The sequence below is a fragment of the Corvus moneduloides genome, chromosome 7 (genome assembly GCF_009650955.1).
Source record: "Corvus moneduloides isolate bCorMon1 chromosome 7, bCorMon1.pri, whole genome shotgun sequence".
In the NCBI taxonomy this organism is placed as follows: domain Eukaryota; kingdom Metazoa; phylum Chordata; class Aves; order Passeriformes; family Corvidae; genus Corvus; species Corvus moneduloides.
In genome coordinates, this window is record NC_045482.1 from 840841 (window position 1) to 860610 (window position 19770).

At 46.4% G+C, this 19770-nt stretch overlaps 1 protein-coding gene across 3 annotated transcripts in view; it reads right to left on the bottom strand.

Moving 5' to 3' along the window:
* Nucleotides 1-341: 341 nt before the first annotated feature.
* Nucleotides 342-19770, bottom strand: part of TRAF3IP1 (TRAF3 interacting protein 1) — a 29905-nt gene continuing 10476 nt past the window's right edge. For 2 of the 3 annotated variants that reach the window (XM_032114836.1, XM_032114833.1), the window contains 9 exons: nucleotides 19097-19172; nucleotides 16369-16467; nucleotides 14579-14660; nucleotides 14260-14343; nucleotides 13845-13956; nucleotides 13284-13320; nucleotides 12648-12724; nucleotides 2169-2392; nucleotides 342-739 (listed from right to left, as the gene is read on the bottom strand). In XM_032114836.1, coding sequence (XP_031970727.1) covers nucleotides 574-739; nucleotides 2169-2392; nucleotides 12648-12724; nucleotides 13284-13320; nucleotides 13845-13956; nucleotides 14260-14343; nucleotides 14579-14660; nucleotides 16369-16467; nucleotides 19097-19172 — 957 coding nt within the window. In that variant the 3' untranslated portion in view covers nucleotides 342-573. The remainder of the gene's footprint in view (nucleotides 740-2168; nucleotides 2393-12647; nucleotides 12725-13283; nucleotides 13321-13844; nucleotides 13957-14259; nucleotides 14344-14578; nucleotides 14661-16368; nucleotides 16468-19096; nucleotides 19173-19770) is intronic. The other variant, XM_032114835.1, reaches the window with a different exon arrangement.

The following is a 19770-nucleotide window of genomic DNA, read 5'->3' on the forward strand; positions in this document are numbered from 1 at the left end:
GGAAACAGGTACTTAAATTAATCCTTTCCAAATGAACATATGCAATAAAAATGGAATTAACACCTGTGCAGATAAAACACTTCAGCTCCCTTACGTGGTGATGCTCGAACTGCGTTTTCACTTGGTCCTAATCAGATTCTTGATAGCTCTGAACAGGGTTCAGGAACCTTCTGACCTGCAGGAGTTTGGAACATTTAAGGGGGAAAAAGAATTCTTCAATACCCATTTATCAGGACAGTGTGTTCAGAGGGAATTTCAGGGGAGAAAAGGAGAAGGAGATGAAGGGAGAAGTGGCCAGGGAGGGAAAGGGGGCTCTGGAAGTGAGAAATAGCAGCTCACAGTTAAACAAACAAGCTCTTTTAATAGCTCTGCAACCTGAGCATTCATTTTATCCTGCATAATATCAACATCTAAAAATCAATGCAATAATGGGGTTTTTAATAGAATTTTTAGGGTTCTGGTCCCTAAACATTTTACATCTGAACAAGGCATATCTGCTATTTGGGTTTTGGTTTTTTGGTAGCAATGTCAGTGAGTCCCAAGGCTCTTTGAATTCTCTCTTTTCCCTCTTCTTCACCTTCTTGAAGACAAGTTTATGCTCAGAACCATCCTCTGGATTTTTTCTTCGTTCCTTAAAATATTTGCTTTTACAGCACAGATCTTGTCCTGCTGGTCTTTGATCAGCTGCTCCAGCTCAGCCAGGTCAGCTTTCAGCGGTTCCACAGCGCTGTCTGTGATGCTGGAAGAGACACGAGGAGCAGGATGTTGTTGGGAACTTTCTGCTGCTTCAGGTTATTTAATCCTCCAAGGAAGTACATTTCAATACCTGAAAGGCTGCAAAGTATGCCATGGAATCTCAGAATCCCAGGATGGTTTGGGTTGGAGGGGACCTTAAAGCCCATCCAGCCCCACTCCCTGCCATGGGCAGGGACACCTTCCACTATCCCGGGCTGCTCCAAACCCCATCCAACCTGGCCTTTAAGTTGTTCCCACCCTTCCTGAAAGAAAGTTTGGAATAAGAAGCACAAAGGCAAAGCTAATAACATGGATAGAGGGGAATATTGTTCAGGGGAGATCACCCATAATTCGACAGCAAAAATCACATCTTGGCTCATCAGGTTTTTCTGCTACAACTCTGAAGTTGTGGCTGCTCCTGGGTCCCTGGAGTGTCCAAGGCCAGCTTGGATGGGGCTTGGAGCAGCCTGGGATAGTGGGAGGTGTCCCTGCCCATGGCAGGGGGGGAATGGGATGAGCTTCAGGGTCCCTTCCAACCCAAACCCTGCCATGATTCGATGATGTGAAAACAGAGCCATCAGGAGCTGCTGACAAGGACAGGCAATGCCACGCTAACGGGGAATTTCATAAATCCTACCCTAATGAACCACAAGCTGCACCTTAAATGAATGAGGAAATGGTTTTCAAACAGATGTGCCCCCTTCATAATTTTTCAGTAATTTTTCCAATCTTCAGGAACACTGGACAGCCAGGAAACGGCAGCCTGCAGGAGCCTGCTGTCATTCTGAATTACCCAGTCACTCAAGGGCTCACCAGCTAAACTCCACATCTCCAAATCCTTTGGTTTTCCTCTCATTTCCACCACAAAAACCACCAAAGGCATGGCTAGGAATTGCAGGGACATTCCCCCACTGGGATCCTGCAGTTGTCTGTCACAGAAGCAAAGCAAACAAGGCCAAGCTTCCCACTCCCAGGACACATGGGAAGCACTGTCTTCTCCATGGCTGCTGCTCTGTAATCCTGTCCTGAAGGATTGGAAGTGCCTCACTGCTCTGATTTGGGGCTCACGTTTAACACATTGCTGTGTACCAGGAGAGGCCTCAGCTAAGAATCCCCCTTCTGCAGGGATGAAGCACATGGATTCAGGGAGCAGCAAATCTATCTGGGCCAAACATGGCTCCAAAAACATTGATCTCTGCTTCATGTTTAGGATCACACAACTGGAAGAGATGCTCTGTTTTCAAGGAGTGTACAGACACAGAGGTGAGAATCTGTCACTCACACCAGAACACGCTGAATCCACGGCACAAAGAGCAGGCTGGCATTTAGGAACCCACTCCTGCTCTGGGTTCAATATTTACGTTGTTTGCAAGTTTTAAGAGCCCCTAAACTCCGTCTCAAGAGACGCCCCCAGCCCCCCTGGCCACGCTCACCTCTGCTCCCTCTGCAGAGCCTCCGCGTGCTCCCTGTTCTCCTGCCGCCACGCATGCAGCTCGTTCCTCATGGCATCCATGTCCTCCTGGACGTAATCCACGATCCTGCCCAGCCTGAAGGCATTCTGGCACACGGTCTGAATGGACACCTGGAACCTCTCGATTTCTTTGGCTACCAAGTCTCTCTCCCTCTTCCTGGAGGCTTCCGAGACAAGTGGCTTCTCCTAGCAGAAGGGACGGATAGGGAAAGCATCAGAATTAGGGGAAACTGTTGCTGCAGGCTGAATGAAGGATGTTTTAGAGACTGGGAACTGGATGGAAAAGTGTTTATGACAGTCTGAAACGGAAGAGTTGTGGAATCACAGAATGGTTTGGGTTGGGAGGGACCTTAGAGCTCATCCCATTCCACGGGCAGGGACACCTTCTACTATCCCAGGTTGCTCCAAGCCCCGTCCAAGCTGGCCTTGGACACTGCCAGGGATCCAGGGGCAGCCACAGCTTTCTGGGCAAGCTTTGAAAGCAACAGCAGGTTTTGTAGCTGTGTGGGAGCTCCAGGACACAGCCTCCTCTGAGTTCTCTGCATCAGCCCCTTCGAGACGCTTCTCTCCCTCCACTGTGCATATCTGGATTTCCTAATAACAGCACTTCAGAGCTAAAACAGCCCCTGGTTATTCCCTGCCTTGCACTCCTGTTCACGGCTGTAAAACCATGCAGGCTGCAGGTGTGGCCTCCATAAACTCCACTACTCCAAAGGAATTTGGGCTTGTGCTACTTCCCTCATGTGCAGCCAGCAGAGTCTCTGCGGTGCAGCTCCTGAGGCCTCTCAGCTCACTGCAACTCAAATATGGAGTTTGCTCCAGTGGCAAAGCCAGGAGGAGTAGAAGGATGCTGGGAAAAGAGCAAAGTGATGCCACACTGCTAATACACTGGAATAATCTTATTCCAGCAAAGCCATTAAGGAAAAGCCCATGGGGATTTTCTCCCCCATGAAGAAAAAACAACCTCGTTTTTCTTTCCTTCCAGCACTCCTGCAGGTCAAATTCCCAAACCCAGACACACAGAGCTTGATATTTAAAGTCATTTTGGTGGTTTACTATATGCCAGGAAACTAGAAAGGCCTTTCCCTGCCACTCCAAGCAGAGGGTGAGCCAATCCCTAGGCACAATTCCTGGTGCACACAGAGGTGGCAGCGCACTCCTCCATCGTGCTGGGACAGGATGGGATAGGGAATCCATCCCTCTGTCCCCTCCTGCCCTCCTCCCAACTGCCTGGCTTCCTGTGCGAGCCGGGCCTGTTTGCTCAGCTGGCTTTTGGAGGCTGCAGGGCCTCCTGCCAAGCACATTTCAGCAGCCCTGGGCTGGCTGCAGGACGCGGCGACACAGAGGAGATGTGTTTGAGGAGAACACTTCGCTGAAGATCCCGAGGCTGAGCCTCGCTCAAGGCTGCTGCCCGTGCTCCGCCACACACGTGGAGCAGGAGAACACTGGGATTTCTGACCTTACTGGGAGTTTATGTTCCAGTGGTTTCATTAGGAACTGGGCTGAGGTGACAAACGCTGCTGAACCTGTGCCCTTCGCTTCCCAAGTCACTTCAGGAGTGCCGGCTGAGCTGTTAAACACAACGCGGCCCCGAATTCCCTCACGTTCAGCCCTCACAGCAGCAGCTGTTCCAATACCCCACACCACACCAACCACGGCATCCAGAGCTTTTCTGGAGCCATCCATGCCTTTGCTGTCCTTTAGGATGGAAGGGCTGTGTTCTCACAGCGTTTCAAACCCTTCTCTCTCTATCCCGACTCTGCTCTCCTACTCCTTTTCCTACTCTGTGCTCCACCAAAGCCAGAGGGAAGGCTTAATCCACAGCACTGCACTTTCCACACGGGACTGGGAAGTGAAGACACCTCCAGTCCACCAGCAGAGCTGTATCAGATCCAACAGCTTCCCAGGAAGACATCCCATTGCCTTGTTTTTCGTCTCCTAAGTGCTCCAAACCCTCACCACTCTCCTCCCCGCCATCCATTATCCATGGCCTCAGCCAAGAAATAAGGAATTTATTTCACATACGGCTCTCTCAGAAGGGAGAAGACTCAGCCAGGCCATTACCTGAGGGTTGGTGTATGAAAACCTGCTTCATTTCTATTTTCCAAATGCCAAGTTTTGCAATGTTTCCCAAGGCATTCTCCTGGAAACGCTGGCAGGCCATGGCTTGGATAAGTGCAGTTTTTATGGGATAAAACTGGCTGATGGCCTGGCCCAGAGAGGGGTGGGGAATGGGGCCACATCCTGCTGGGACTGGTCACCAGTGCTGTTCCCCAGGGCTCAGTACTGGGCCCAGTCCTGTTCCGTATTTTATCTTTATCAGTGATGTGGGTGAGGGGATCAAGGGCACCCTGGGGAAGCTGCAGGCCCCAAGCTGCTGGGCTGTGGATCTGCTGCAGGGATCTGCACAGCCGGGATCCGTGGGCTCAGCAAGGCCAAGGGCCTGCTCCTGTCCTTGGGGCACAACAACCCCGTGCAACACTCCAGGCTGGGGCAAGAGCAGCTGGAAAAGGCCCTGGGAGTGCTGGGGACAGGGCTGAACACGAGCCCAGGTGGGCGAGAGGCCGATGGCCGCTGGGCTGTGCCAGCCACGGTGTGGCCACAGCCCCAGGGCAGGGCCCGTCCCCTGCCCGGCCCTGCTGAGGCCCCTCGGGGCCGTGTCCAGCTCGGGGCCCTCCGGCCAGAGGGACCCTGAGGGGCTGGAGCGGGGCCAGGGCAGGGAACGGAGCTGGGGAGGGGCTGGAGCCCCAGGAGCGGCTGAGGGAGCTGGGAAGGGGCTGAGCCTGGAGCAAAGGAGGCTCAGGGGGGACCTTGTGGCTCTGCACAAGTCCCTGACAGGAGGGGGCAGCCGCGGGGGGAAATCGGGCTCTGCTCCCAGGGAACAGGGACAGGAGGAGAGGGAACGGCCTCAGGCTGGGCCAGGGGAGGCTCAGGGTGGACAGCAGCAGGAATTCCTCCATGGAAAGGGTGCTCAGGCCTTGGAGTGGAGTCCCCATCCCTGGAGGTGTCCCAGGAACACCTGGAGGTGGCACTGGGTGCTCTGGGCTGGTGACAAGGTGGGGACCAGGCACAGCTTGGAGTCGATGGCCTGGGAGATATTTCCCAACCAAAATTCCATTTCTCACCCTAGTAATGCTGACATGACCTCTTCAATACCTAGACAGACCAAGCAGCCACACTTCCCTCCACAGGGAAGTATAGGATCAAAATCAAAATAGAAATGAAAATGCCACGATTCAGTAAAGGAACAAACCAGAATGATATACTTTACCTACAGAATGTATCTATACACAGATCTATAAATACACAGGTCTATAAACACAGATCCAGCTCACAATTTGAAATATTCCAGGCTAAAATACACAACTGCTTGAAAAGCTCAAGTGAAAACAAAAAAACCCTTGGAATATTTTTGATGGATCAGCCCTGAAAGTGTGTTAGTAAATACTGAAAATTAATTCTAGTGTCTCTGTAATTCCAGCATGTTCTTTGTGCAGTTGAATACTTCAAAAGTGAGACTGAAAGGAGAAAATATTATCCCATCCAAAGTCAGTCATGGAATTACAGGATTGTCTGGGTTGGAGAAGCCCTTTAGGATCACCAAGACCAACTGGTATTGCAAGAACTGAAACACACCACCACTAAAAACCTTTTCAACACTATTTGGAAAGAAATCTAGTAAGTACTACACAGACAGGTGCATAAATAGGTTTGCTTAAAAATAAAACCAAAAAAAATTTAACAATTAATAAGCGTCTTTGAAACACTTACTATATGATACTGAAGTGGTGTCAGAACGCCCAAGTTTCCAGAAAAACCCAAGAAACATTTCCTCCCAAGAAAGACTTCCCAGGCTGAAGGCACAGGAGCTCAACTGGCACACTGTGCCCCTCATCCCACAAGGTAGAAAATCACCATCCACTATTTCTTTGTCTCATTAACGCCTGTGCTACCAAGATCCCAGAATCCCAGAGAGGTTTGGCTGGGAAGGAACCTCAGAGATCATCCAGTTCCAAGCCGTGCCACAGGCAGGGACACCTTTCACTATCCCAGGTTGCTCCAAGCCCATCCAAGCTGTCCTTGGACAATCCAGCCATGATTCCACGTCCTGCGGCTCAGGGCTCAGAGTTATCACCACAACACTCGCCAGCTTCGCCAACTAACGCTGATTTGAAATAATTAAGGGGAGAGAAACCCATGAGTGCCTGTTCCCAGCCCCACAGTCCCAGTTATGAGTTAAAACCTCTGGAATCCCCTGGAGTTATGGCAGATGGTTTCCTGCACGCGGCGACGTGGGCGGTACGAGGCCTGAATGCCACCTCTGCTCACTCTGCACGAACGCGTAACAGGAGATTTCCAGGCGGGAGAAAAAGGCCAGGATCCACATTGTTCCAGGCTTTTTCATTAGGCCCTACACCTCAACCAACTCCCCTTTCACTGCAGCCCCAGAATCAATAAATTATCCCCATAGAAAAGGCTGGATCGCTTCTGTAGGCCCAACACGTTTCCTTGCCTTCGTGTTTTTCATAAGGCACCAAGATAAATGTTTACCTTGGATTCCTGGGAAAAAAGGCTGCTTTTCCCATTACCTCAACGTGAGCAGAACACAATGTGGACTCGGGTGCAGGGAGCTGAGAAATCTGAAAGGAGGGATTTTCGTTTTTAATCAGTAAGGGGGAAATTATCAACAAGGCTCCAGAAACCAGCAGAATTTCGAGAAACAGCATTTGCTTCTTTTTATACACCTTCTTCTTTGGCTTTTTTTTTTTTTAATTAACAGTTTTTAAAATATGAATCGAATTAGTACAAACATCCATCAAACATTTTAATAGTTTCTACAGCCCCTTTTAACTCTGTTATTATGTCCCACTAGGAAAACAGACCCAAGTAATCACAGTTTTATTGAGCTCCACCATTTCCCCCCCACCTCTTTCTACAGGACAGGGCAGAAACTTCATTTTGGACAAGGAACTGGGATATATTCAGTGCAAAACCAACAAGGTGGGGCGCTTTTTTTATTGTATAAAATGTATTTTTTGATCATAAAGGCTGTTTTCTTTTCCTGGTTTTTACAGAGTCTGCGTTTTAAGTGGATTGTAACTATCCACCAGGGATCCCTGTAAGAAACTCTTTCACAGAACCAGGGGGGAAACAGTAAATGTTAAAGCATTTCAAATGAACAGGATGCTTTTTCTGCTGATGCCAGCTTTGGGGTTCAGGCACAGGCCAAGGAGTTGGAGACACAATGTTCTTTACCAGAGTCAGTCTGACCTGCTCCTGAGCTGGAAGGCTCCACAAGGAAATAAAAGAATGGCTCTTTCAATAAGGCTGTTAAAACCTCCTTCCTTTTTTTTTTTTGGAGGGTGGTGGTTTTCCCCCCATCTCATATTTGATCCTTCTAAAAAAGAGCTGGACTGAACACCCACCCCAGCCCACACACCCACCCTGCTTTCCTTCACGTTCAGCCTGTCCTGGGAAGAAGTCAGCTCCCAAAACCTCCTGTATTTGGGGCAGTATTCAGCACACAAAGCAAAATCATGGAATCATGGAATGGTCTGGCTTGGAAGGGACCTCAAAGCTCATCCCATCCCACCCCCTGCCATGGGCAGGGACACCTCCCACTGTCCCAGGCTGCTCCCAGCCCCAGTGTCCAGCCTGGCCTTGGGCACTGCCAGGGATCCAGGGGCAGCCCCAGCTGCTCTGGGCACCCTGTGCCAGGGCCTGCCCATCCTCCCAGCCAGGAATTCCTTCCCAATATCTCATCCATCCCTGCCCTCTGGCAGTGGGAAGCCATTCCCTGTGTCCTGGCACTCCAGCCCTTGTCCCCAAGTCCCTCTCCAGCTCTCCTGGAGCCCCTTTAGGGCCTGCAAGGGGCTCTGAGATCTCCCTGGAGCCTTCCCTTCTCCAGGTGAGCACCCCCAGCTCTCCCAGGCTGGCTCCAGAGCAGAGGGACTCCAGCCCTGTGAATCCTGAGCCTGAGGAGACAAGCCAGGAGACGATTCCAGTTGGAATTAGCGACAGCAGATCCCATTAATTCACCCACGACGCCACGACGCCAGTCCTGCCCAGCCTTCCCTTTGTCCTCACACTGCTGAGCTCACACACCCTGTGTCCAGACTCTCTTCCTCTTGGAAAAGCAGCCTTTCCTGGTGAAAAAGAACTGGGAATAAACCTGCTCCTTGTGTTAAACAACTTCTCTCCCTGCAGGCCGTGCCCCAGCTCCTTGAAAGCCGTGACAGGCCCTGTGCTGTGTCCTTTACACACTGCACCCTCTCCTGGGGGCGAACCACAGCTGCCCCACCACTTTTACACACCCTCTGTGTTCACAGATCCATCTGCTGTCTCACCTGGATTTATACTGCACCCACAGGACAGGAATTCCGTGGTTTGGGGCACAAAGGAGCCCTGGCACCAGGATTATCCCAAGAGTGGCCAGAGGCCTGCTCCTGTGTTCACAGCTTGACACAACGACTGCTTGGGGAGCACATTTTTGGTCCCTGAGAGCTGGGAGCACTGTAAGGACCCTGGAGCACACACTGCCTCCATCTGAGCTCCTGTGGTGCTCGGCTGCTGGGTTAAAAATCCTATTTTTGAGGAATTGTGAGAGAGACTTCTCATTGGACTCACGCCACGCCATCATCACCAGAGATGTCACAGAGGTGAAAACCCTTCCACAGGTGATTCCTCCGTTTCCCTGTCAGCATTCCTGAGGACACACCAAGCTGTGGTGGGAATCAGTCAGATAAATAATGGGATTTCTGGCTGCAGCTGGTTAACACAGCACATGAAGTGCACGGCCTGGGAGGGCACACCCAGAGCTGTGCAGCTGAGGGATTAATGCAAAAATCAATGACCTGCAGCACTTCAAACAAACAGAATCAGCACTGATTAGATTTGTCCCAAGCTCTGAAGTGCAGCGTGGATCACACTGGTAATTCAAGTTAATATTGCCCAGGTGCTGAGCTATTCAATACCACTTGTTCCTCCCAGAAGCCTCCAGGCTGCTGCTTTTCTGAAGCCCTTTTGGTAGTGCAAAGATGGGAATTCTGTTATCCCACTTGCTTCAGCTATTTAATAACCTGCCTATGTTTTTCCACACATCAAATAAATGAAGTGGAATACAAAATGGAACATCTGTTTCTTACTCTGGTTAACATTAGAGGCTTAGATTCCAAACAAATACATTTAGGGAGGGTTTTTTTTTTAGGAATTTGTTAGGCTGAACACAGCTAATCAAGGCAGCAAAAATCTTGTGTATTTCCAGAATGACCTCTTTGTTTGACCTCAAAATTGTGTATATTATTGTAAGTTTCTGCACATGCAAAACCTAGACGATGAAAGTCACAGTTTTCTTTGCTTCTTCCTTCTTTGCCTTTAGTAAAACTCCTCAAAAATCAAATGCATGTTTGGGCAACACAGCACAGAAAGGGCTTTGGAGGAATGTTTTTAACATAAATAAATGTTCCTCAGCCATCAGCAGCTGGAAGGTGTGAAACATCCCTGAGAGGGCACCACTGTTACATTTGGATTAAGTATTAATCCACCAACTTCACCTCGTTTCTGGCTGATTAACCCCCAATAAATCAGGCAGATGCATTGATCATTTTTTGCTGAGTACTGGAGTTGATAATGGATTAACCAAAAGTTCCAGCACTCAGGCTCCTATTTTTTCCCCTCTTCATTTTCCCAACTGGCAGAAGATCAAGGCTTCAAAGACTAATGAATAGAAGCAGGAAAATATTTCATTTCTTTTGGATGTATTGAATAATTCAATAAAATGAGGGAAGATGAACATTCTAGTGACAGATAGACCATGGTTTCAGCAGATGGCATTTCCCTAAGTTTTCTTTCAAGTATTCCCTGGATTTTTGGATACCTTACTCCAAAAATGCAGCAGTACCCTTCATTTTACTCTGTGATGCACACCACGGTTTGGGATACAGCTGCATCCTGATGCAGAAGACATTTCTCCTGGAGAGTCTGATGGAAAACAAATTAAATAGACAGGGAAACATTCCCAGAGGCAAGGCCACGTTGGAAATTTGGTTTTTTTTACTTTTACTGCTGTGTCACAGCAACTCCATCCTCTAAAATCAATTCCCCAGATTCAGTCATGTCTTCAGCTCTTGTTTTCTGAACTGACAAGTGCCTGTCACACACTCCGAGCATTTTTAATCATCTTCTCCATTCAACTCTGCTGTCAGGAAAACTGCACTCCTCTCTGGATCACAAGGATTTCAGGAAAACTACGATCACAATTTCAGGGAAACCACACTCCTCTCTGGATCACAGCTTCAGGATCACAATTTCAGGAGAACCACACTCCTCTCTGAATCACAATTGGAGAACTAGACTCTTTTCTGGATCACACTTTCAGGATCTGGATCACAGCTTCAGGATCACAATTTCAGGAGAACCACACTTCCCTCTGGATCACAATTTCAGGAAAACTACACTCCTGTCTGGATCCCAACCACTTCCACCCCATAATCTGAAAAGCAGTAGCAGCAAGGAAACCTCCTGCAGTAGCAGCCAGCTGCTTGGATAGGCAATCCCATGGAATTCCAGGAGCTTGGGCAAGTTTCCACGTGATGGACTAGGAAGTCAGCAGGTTTTTTTCCAGAATTAGTTGTCTATTCTGGGCACTGCTAACACAGAGCAGGGCTTCAAAAGTGCAACAAAAGACAAACAAGCACTGAATGGATGTTTTAGGGGCTGAAAACCAGCAGTGGGACTCAATGGTTATTGTAGAGGGTCACAATTGGCCATTTAAAAATATTTAAGGGGTTAAAAAGGGACTGGTTTAGTTAGAAAGAAAAAAAGCCAACCAGAAAATTTAGCACAGACACCAGAGGAAGCTTCCTGAGCTTGAAATCCATGTGATTGTGTAAATCCTCCCTCTATTATCCTGTTCCATGCCCAGCGCTGGACAGGAGACACCAGCAAACAGGAGAGCCCACGGTGAGGGAGTGCTGAGAGCCAGCACTAATGAATTCCTAATGCTCTTCCCACACCGAGCCTGGGAACCGATGATCCAACAGCACCATCTAGTTATAAACCCGGGAACAGGGACAGCTGCAGGGCCTGGTCTCAGGTGCCAGCTCGGGAATGAGCTTTGGAGCTGCTGCATCAACAGCAGAATCAGCCTGGAGCCCGTCTTTGTCTCCAAACCATTCTCTAAAGGCAGATTTTCTCCAAGCAGGCAAATGTCCCCAGTGGCAGAGGTGTTTCAGTGATCACAGGGACCACAAGAAGCACATTTATAACAACTGGATGTCATACAGCAAGTTGGGTAAAGCTAAAACTGCTCCTCACAGATTCCGGACACCAATCTAAAGGTGTTTTCCTCTTTTTAGAAGGATTTGGTTCTTTATTCATAGAATCATCCCAGAGGAATTTGGGCTGGAAGGGACTTCAAAGCCCACCCCATTCCAACCTCTGCCACAGGCAAGGACACCTCCCACTGCCAGGCTGCTCCAAGCCCCAGTGTCCAGCCTGGCCTTGGGCACTGCCAGGGATCCAGGGGCAGCCCCAGCTGCTCTGGGCACCCTGTGCCAGGGCCTGCCCACCCTCCCAGGGAACAATTCCTTCCCAATATCCCACCTAACCCTACCTGGGCTCGCCAACCACAGCCCTTTGCAATACATGGAAGGAATTCATGGATCTCAGCCAATCCCAAACCCCAGAAAGGAGGATACTCCCCCAAGAGTCAAATCTGCCATCCCAACTTCCTCAACGTGCTGGGAAAGACAGGAGAGCAAAAACAGGCAGACAAGAGGTCCAGGCTTCAAGAGTCACCACTGATTTCATAGAGCTCTGTGAACAGCTGGACTCAAACATTACAGACCATTCCTGAAAAGCATACAGGTAGGAAAACCCTACAGTACTGAATTAAGATGAAAAGAAATGTGATTGGAAGATGTAAGAGTTCATGAAATGCATTCACCTCCCCAAAACATGACACACTTGTCCAAGTTAATGAGACTTTTATCCCTGCACTGCCTCAGTGCCTCTCACCAGCATATCCAAATGGATTTAGAAACTTTCCACGGGGTCAAGGGATCAGGAAAGTCCATCCCAATGTTCTGCCTTTTGCTGCTTCTCACACCAGGAGCTTGGCAAAGCCAGAGCTCTCTGTTGTAACAGGAAGACACTTAAATATGAGGGGTCCAACCTTTTCCTTCTGGTTTGTGATCACTGCTAGATCCTTCCCACACACTTCAAAAGTGATCAAAACAACAACAACAAAAACCCTAAAAAAACCAGCAAAAACAAAACCTACCTTCCCTTTCTCAACTGTGGAAAAAAATCCCATAAGCAAGACAAGACATGACAGAGAAAAGCTTGATCATAAATAGAATAAAACACATTTGAAGTGAAGAAAAAGGTCACAATTGCAACATTTAATCTCCCAGTTCTTTGAAGGCCATTGCCACCTCACCCTGTCTGGGGTCTGTGATGATTTCTGGGACGCCTCATAATCCTTCTTTGTTTCTAGGATCCTTTTCACCAGCCCACCTGTTGAAAAATCAGGATTTTTCTAAGCACTGATGGCCACAGAACAGTTTTAAACATTCAGACAATAAAACAAAACCCAACTGCTGTGTTTTTTTAATGCAGACTTAACTAATTTTTAATGCAATTTTTTTTTTTCATTTTTAGAGCAACATGAACAGCATTTTATTTGGTATTTTAAACACTGACACCTAAGGTGTTTGTTATTTGACCTTTTTTCTCCCAAGCTTTTCTAGAACTAGTCTTTAAAGCCAACCTCGTATCTCAGAGCTGACAAGCTGTACCTGACACTTGAAGAAACATTAATTTCTGAGCTTTAGGCAGAATTTTAAATCCTGCTGACATTGAGGATGCATAGAAAACGTGTCCTTAACACAGTTGTAAATGCAGCTGCACAGGAAAACAAGCCTGGGTAAATAAGTTGTTTTTCCTGCAAACGTTGCAAACCCCTTCCCTCAGGAGGGATTTTACTGCTTTGTTCAGCATTTTAAGGGCTCAGCACTTGGTTTAAACCCAGTGCTCCATTCTAGATCTGTATAAATGCAGAGAAAAGCAAACGTACCATGCTTCTGGTCCTCAAGCAGCTCCACTTCTGGCTCCTACGCATGCAGGAAGAGAGCTTTAGTTGCAAAAAGCTGGCATTGCTGGAATGTGGAACTATTCAAAAATACTCAGCTGGAGGATACTTCAACAAGCCATGGACTCATGGAATGGTTTGGGTGGGAAGGGACCTTAAGGACCATCCCAATTCCAGCCCCTGCCATGGCCAGGGACACCCTCCACTGTCCCAGGCTGCTCCAAGTCCTGTCCAGCCTGGCCTGGGACACTGCCAGGGATCCAGGGGCAGCCCCAGCTGCTCTGGGAAATCCATTCCAGGCCCTCCCCACCCTCCCAGCCAGGAATTCCTTCCCAATCTCCCATCCAGCCCTGCCCTCTGGCACTGGGAAGCCATTCCCTGTGTCCTGTCCCTCCATGCCTTGTCCCCAGTCCCTCTGCAGCTCTCCTGGAGCCCCTTTAGGCCCTGGAGGGGGCTCTGAGCTCTCCCTGGATTGTTCTCTTCTCCAGGCTGGACATTCCAAACAAAACATGGAAAAAGGCTGAGTAAGTTGCAACAGGAGCAGACCTTTGGCATCTCTGGCAGGGGCCCTGCTGCCTCCACCACGAACTGCTCGTCCTCCTCATCAGACACCTGCTGCTCCCTGATCACATGTGGGGCAGTTTTAGCGCTCCCGCTCCTGTCAGGGACACAAGGAAAAATAGGAATGAATGGAGTTACTGAGATCTCTCCAGATCTAAAAGCCATCCAAAGATCACAGAATCCCGAATCACTGAGGCTGGAAAAGCTCTCCAAGTCCAGCCTGTGAGCAATCCCCACCCCGAGCACTGAGTGCCACGTCCAGGTGTTCCTTGGACACTCCAGGGATGGGGACTCCACGTGTCCCCAGCACGAGGTGACCACCCCAAGCTGGTGATGCCCAGAGGAGCTGGGAGGGGTGTGCTCTGAGGAACACCCACTCTGCATCTCCCACATCCCTCACCTTTCTGGGATTAGGAGCTCCGTGCTCTCCTGACGTTTCACTCGGGGAGGAGCCGGCCTCGCGCTGCTGGGACGGGGAATCCGTCTGGAATAACAGTGGGAATAGGGAAAAGTGACTTTAACGAGCGACACAACACCACAAACCTTGGCTGAGCACCCAGAAAATCCAGCTGGGGTTTAAAAAACGAGGTCCCCTTATCCGTAACGCCATCCTTATGGAGTGCACGGAGGAAATGCAATGTTCTCCTCCAACAGCCCTCTTTTTAATAACAAGACATGGAAGCAGTTAATGATTAAGAAAAGAAAGGATAAAAACACACCTTTGGGCAGGCTGAGGAGGGGGGTCAGGAGGTACTTCCCCATTTTCAGGCTTTTCAGGAGCCACGTTCTCCGTTTCTCCTTCTATTAAACAAAACAACATAAAATCAGGGCTTAGCTGGTGAGGAAAAGCTCATTTTTTTATGACAGTATTCTGAATCTTAGCACTGCACTGAATAGAACAGTTAAATTTCTTTATTTTTATAAGTTTCTTACCGCTGTGAATTTCCCTCCTCTGTGAAAATGACATCATCTCACTCAATTCCTTTGTTTCCCTTAACCTCTTATTTTTCCCTGCTGGGATTCTTGGTTGAGGTGGTGGCTACTCTTTGAGTAAAGTCTACTCAAAGCATCTAAACTCAGCCCAATTATATTTAAAAATTCTATAATACATCACATAAAGGGCAAAAAAGCATTAGAGAAGGGCTTGATTTATTAAAAAGCACTTTTTTCTGTTAGAAGTTTTTAACTATGTTTGATGCTGGTCTTTCGTCATTGTCTGGCAAATTAATTTGGAAATAACAAATACACTGATTTTTCAGAAAAGTTCTACTTATTCTGCAATCTGATTGAGTTAGGCATGAAGCACACAACAGGAATTACATCCAGAACCTGGGAACTTCTCCCAGGGTCAGGAAAATTGGGATACAGAGCCTCAGTGCTCTGCAACGAAATATAAGCGAAGCAGGCAGAAATACGCTCAAAAAGATCCAGGAAAATCAGTTTACTTCAGCTAATAAACAATGTTTTATAATCCTGGGCTCATGGAATGGCTCGGGTTGGAAGGGACCTTAAAGGTCCTGAACCTAAAAAATGAAGGGTTTACAGTGCCTCGGTGAGCAAAGCTGAAAATCAAGATCAGTCAATAAAATAAACGTTGAACTCGATGATAAAGGTCGGACTTGAGGATTCTGGAGGTCTTTTCCAACCTTCATTATTCTTCTGATTCGCAATATTTGGTTCTTACACCCCCAGGGGATCCAACCCAAATCAGTGCTGAACCTGGGGGTGTTTCTCCTACACCCATCCCAATGACAACACCAATTTCTGTTCCATCCCAGATACATTCCACAGGACAAGACAGCTCCAGGAGATGAAAGAGAATTAGCATGGAAGTTCTCCCAGCTGGGGAAGGTCACACAAATGTCTTGGCCATCCATCCATCTTTCATCTGGCTGCCACAGCCGCAAGGCCCTGGGGGGCCAGAGGCGGGCTGGGAACACTTCCCACGTCCATGGGATCCATCCTCCCAACCAGCTCAAGCATCTGCAGCTGCAGAGAAGCAAAGTGCAGCTTTTTGCTGCAATTCCAGCTCCTCCTCCTGCATTTTGCTTCCATGGCTCCAGGGATGCTGGAGCTGGATAAAAATCCATGTCTTGGGAGCCATATCCAGCTTGGGGGGCAGAATGGAGAAGTAAGAGGGCAGGGGTGGAACTTTCCTCTGGAATCCTATAAAATGCAAACACTGAGACTCCCAAATAGCTGCACAAAAAGGCAACGTGCAGAGATTCACCTCTTACAGAGAACAAGTCACCAAGGGATTCAGGTGCAGCATTTCCCTTGGGACACTGCCTCTCAGAAAACAGAAGAACAGGAGAAAGAAAACAGAAGGAATTGCTTTATGAGGGGAGGGACATTTTTCAAAGCAGAATATGAATCAGGTGTGATTAAAACACACGGCAGCAGTTGGATTAAGCATAAATCACCCTCCTTACATCATTTAGCTGCATGGATTTGGCCCCAAACACTCCAGTTGGACCTTCCACAGCAGTCACATTTTAACTTTCCCTACCTTTCTGTCTTTCTGCAAGGCCTGGTTCATTTTTCTCCTGCACTTCAGCAGCACCATCCTCTGAAATCCCATCTGCCACACTCCTCGCGTCCACAGCTCCTGTAACAAACCAGTTTATAGGCAAATGAAACCCAAGAGCCAATAAAAATTCAAAATAAAAAGCCAGGCTAAATACCTGCTAGGATTTCTTTCTAGTTTAATAAACCCTCTTCAGTGTCAATAAATCACATTCAAGGTGCACAAAGACTTTTTAAATGAGTGCTGACTGAACTCCTGAAAGCTGAAATATTCAGCATAAATCTCTAATTTATCTGCCCATGGAGAAGAGACATTCCCTCCTGTTGTACACTGATTTATTCCCAATTAATATTAGCTAAAACAGAAAGCTCTCATCATCACCACTGTGCAAAATAGATCAGGATAGCTCCAGAAAGTTTTCCTGCCCTCTGCATTATTCACCTGTGGCAGCCCCACGGTGCCAGAACAAAAAGAGGGGTAGTGCCTCAAAATATTCCTGGCTCTGGTAAACTAAAATTTCAGTGCTGCTTCAGGAAAAGAGGAGTATTTCAGTACAGAAATATTTAAATATATAAAAACATATTATCATTTATAATTATTAAATTTATGAATAATTACAATATTTATAATAATAAATATATAAATATTGTAACGATCTAATGGTATATTATTATCATATAACAAGATAATGATGTATTATAAGAGTACCGTAATAAATATATTAGTATATAAAAATAAATTTTTAAAATACAAAAATCTATAAATACATTAATATTTTAGAAATATCCACCCTAAAGCCAGAGCACAGGGGAATTCATCCATTGTATTCCATTTATCAGGAAAACTGGATCCTGGTTTTGAAGGGACAACCCCATAAATTAAATACTATTATCTTATTATAATATAATAAGATAATAATATATTGTAAAAATATAATAATATAATAATAAATATATTGATGTATTAGTATATAAAATAAATTTTTAAAATATTAAAAACCTATAAATACATTAATATTTTAGAAATAGCCACCCTAAAGCCAGAGCACAGGGGAATTCATCCATTGTATTCCATTTATCAGGAAAACTGGATCCTGGTTTTGAAGGGACAACCCCATAAATTAAATACTATTATATTATTATAATATAATAATTAATAATAAATATATTAATATATAAAAATATAAAAATAACATTTTACAATATAAAAATCTGTAAATACATTAATATTTTAGAAATATCCACCCTAAAGCCAGAGCATGGGGGAATTCATCCACTGTATTCCATTTATCAGGAAAGCTGGATCCTGGTTTTGAAGGGACATCCCCTTAAATGGGGTGTGTCTGGACAGTGCAGTTTAGTGCCATATAAAACAAATACTGAAATCTTGGGAAATAAAAGAAGTTCTAGGATCAGCTAAGGATCACTAAGCAGTAAAATAAGGCTGCATTTAATGGAATCCAGACAGGGTTTTTCGGCTGCCAAACGATTCCAACTTCACAGCACAGGAGATGTGACATAAAAATTTCAATTTTCTAGCACCGTCTTGAATGAAGCTCCTAAATGAACACACATTCAGATCCCAAGTGCCAGGCTTTTTCCAAGGTATTTAAGGTGCCCAAACAGGGGCTACTCATTATCCTGGAAGCAGGACTGATGTAACTCCAGTATTTTGCCTCAGACACATGGAAACCTAAACCAGGAATCCAAAGAAACCGTGGGTGCTTGGGAAGACACTCAGCACCACATGATCCCTTCACAGAAATTAGTAATAGTGAGATTGGCAAATTAAGTGTATGAAGATCTTCATTAGTCTAAACAGCACCAATTTGTAACCAGAACTGGCTGTTTTTAACAGGTATCAATTGACAGGTGTCACTGAATCTTCTGAACAGAGACATTAAAGTGGTTTATGTACAGTGACTTCTTCTTCAGAATTAAAATAGCAGGGGTACGAAGCACTGAAAGGAAATGAGGATCGATCACTGAACTCAGAGGAGGGGGGAAAGGCACAGAAATACAGCCAGAAATTACAGTTCCACTGCTGCTGTCTGAGCTCTGGGTACCAGCCACTTTTATTCCTTATCCAGGAATTTCTCCAGCCTCTTCCTCTTCGTTTCCTACACAAAGGGATGGCAGTGCTCAGCTAAGATTCCTTTCTTCCTGATGTCTGGGATATATTTGGGGTATTCTGAAGATAATCTACTTTCCAGTCAGTGTGTAAGTACAATATTTAATAGTTTTAACTACAAAAGTTGGTGACATGATTGCAAGGAAGCACCCTTCTCCACAGAGAAATAATTTCTTTATTTGGAAAGCCTGGCCCAACTGTTTGTTGAACCCAATTAAAACCATTTCAAGGCTCAAACCTTCACTTTGCTCTGATGTCAACATTTACCAAATGTTAAATGTCAGAAATAGTTGCAGACAAGTCCAAAAGCTCATTTAGAGAGTAATTACACAGAAATTACCAAAAGCAGGCTGAATTTATATCTGCAGCATGCACGGGGAACGAGAGCAAACTGAACTGAATCTCACTTCCTATATCCCAAATCCAGGCAGGAAAATTTCCTTGGATTCACAAATGCAAGCTGGGAGTACAACCCAAACCCTGACAATAACAAAGAGGGATATTTCAGTATTTCTGCTATTCCTACTCAATAAGCCTGCAGCATATTTGATAGAAATAACAATATCCTCCTCGTGGTTACCTTCTCCTCCGGGCTTGGAGCGATGCCTTGATCCTTTTGCTGAAGGCTGCCTTGATATCCTTGCAGGACTTTCATTCTGGAAAAAAAAACAAACAAAAAAAAGCCCAGAAATTTATATAACAGTAGATTTAAAAATTATGTCATTATATCTAAAATTTCCTTCCTTGTGTTGCTTTCCTAAGTATGCTACAGGACAAATATTGACCTAAGAATTGATCCACACGTTTATGTTGGGTTTACTTCCCTCCAAGTCTGTGGGGAATTTTTTCCTGGATCTATGCCAGCTATTTTCTTTCTTATTTGATGGAAAAACAACTCCCAACTGGGAACTAAGAGTATCCAACCTTGTGGAAGTCATAGAGTACCTGTGCTGGGCTTGGAATATGATGAGTAAGATTCCTACAATCACCTCTGAGCTTCAGCTGCATCAGACGCACAGCTCCTCTTCAACCTGCCACAAAATCTTTCTAGATTCCATTCCAAAACAGAAGCAAGGATTTCCAAGTTGTGCTACCAGGCTTGCACAGTCCATTACTCAAATGGCAACTTCCCTGGATAAAAACCCTGGATAATAAGCCTCCTATCCAGCATCCTGAAATATGTTTAGCACCTCCTGGGATTTCCTTATTTCCTTCCTTATGTGCTTTTTTTTTTTTTTGCAGTTTTCATCCCAG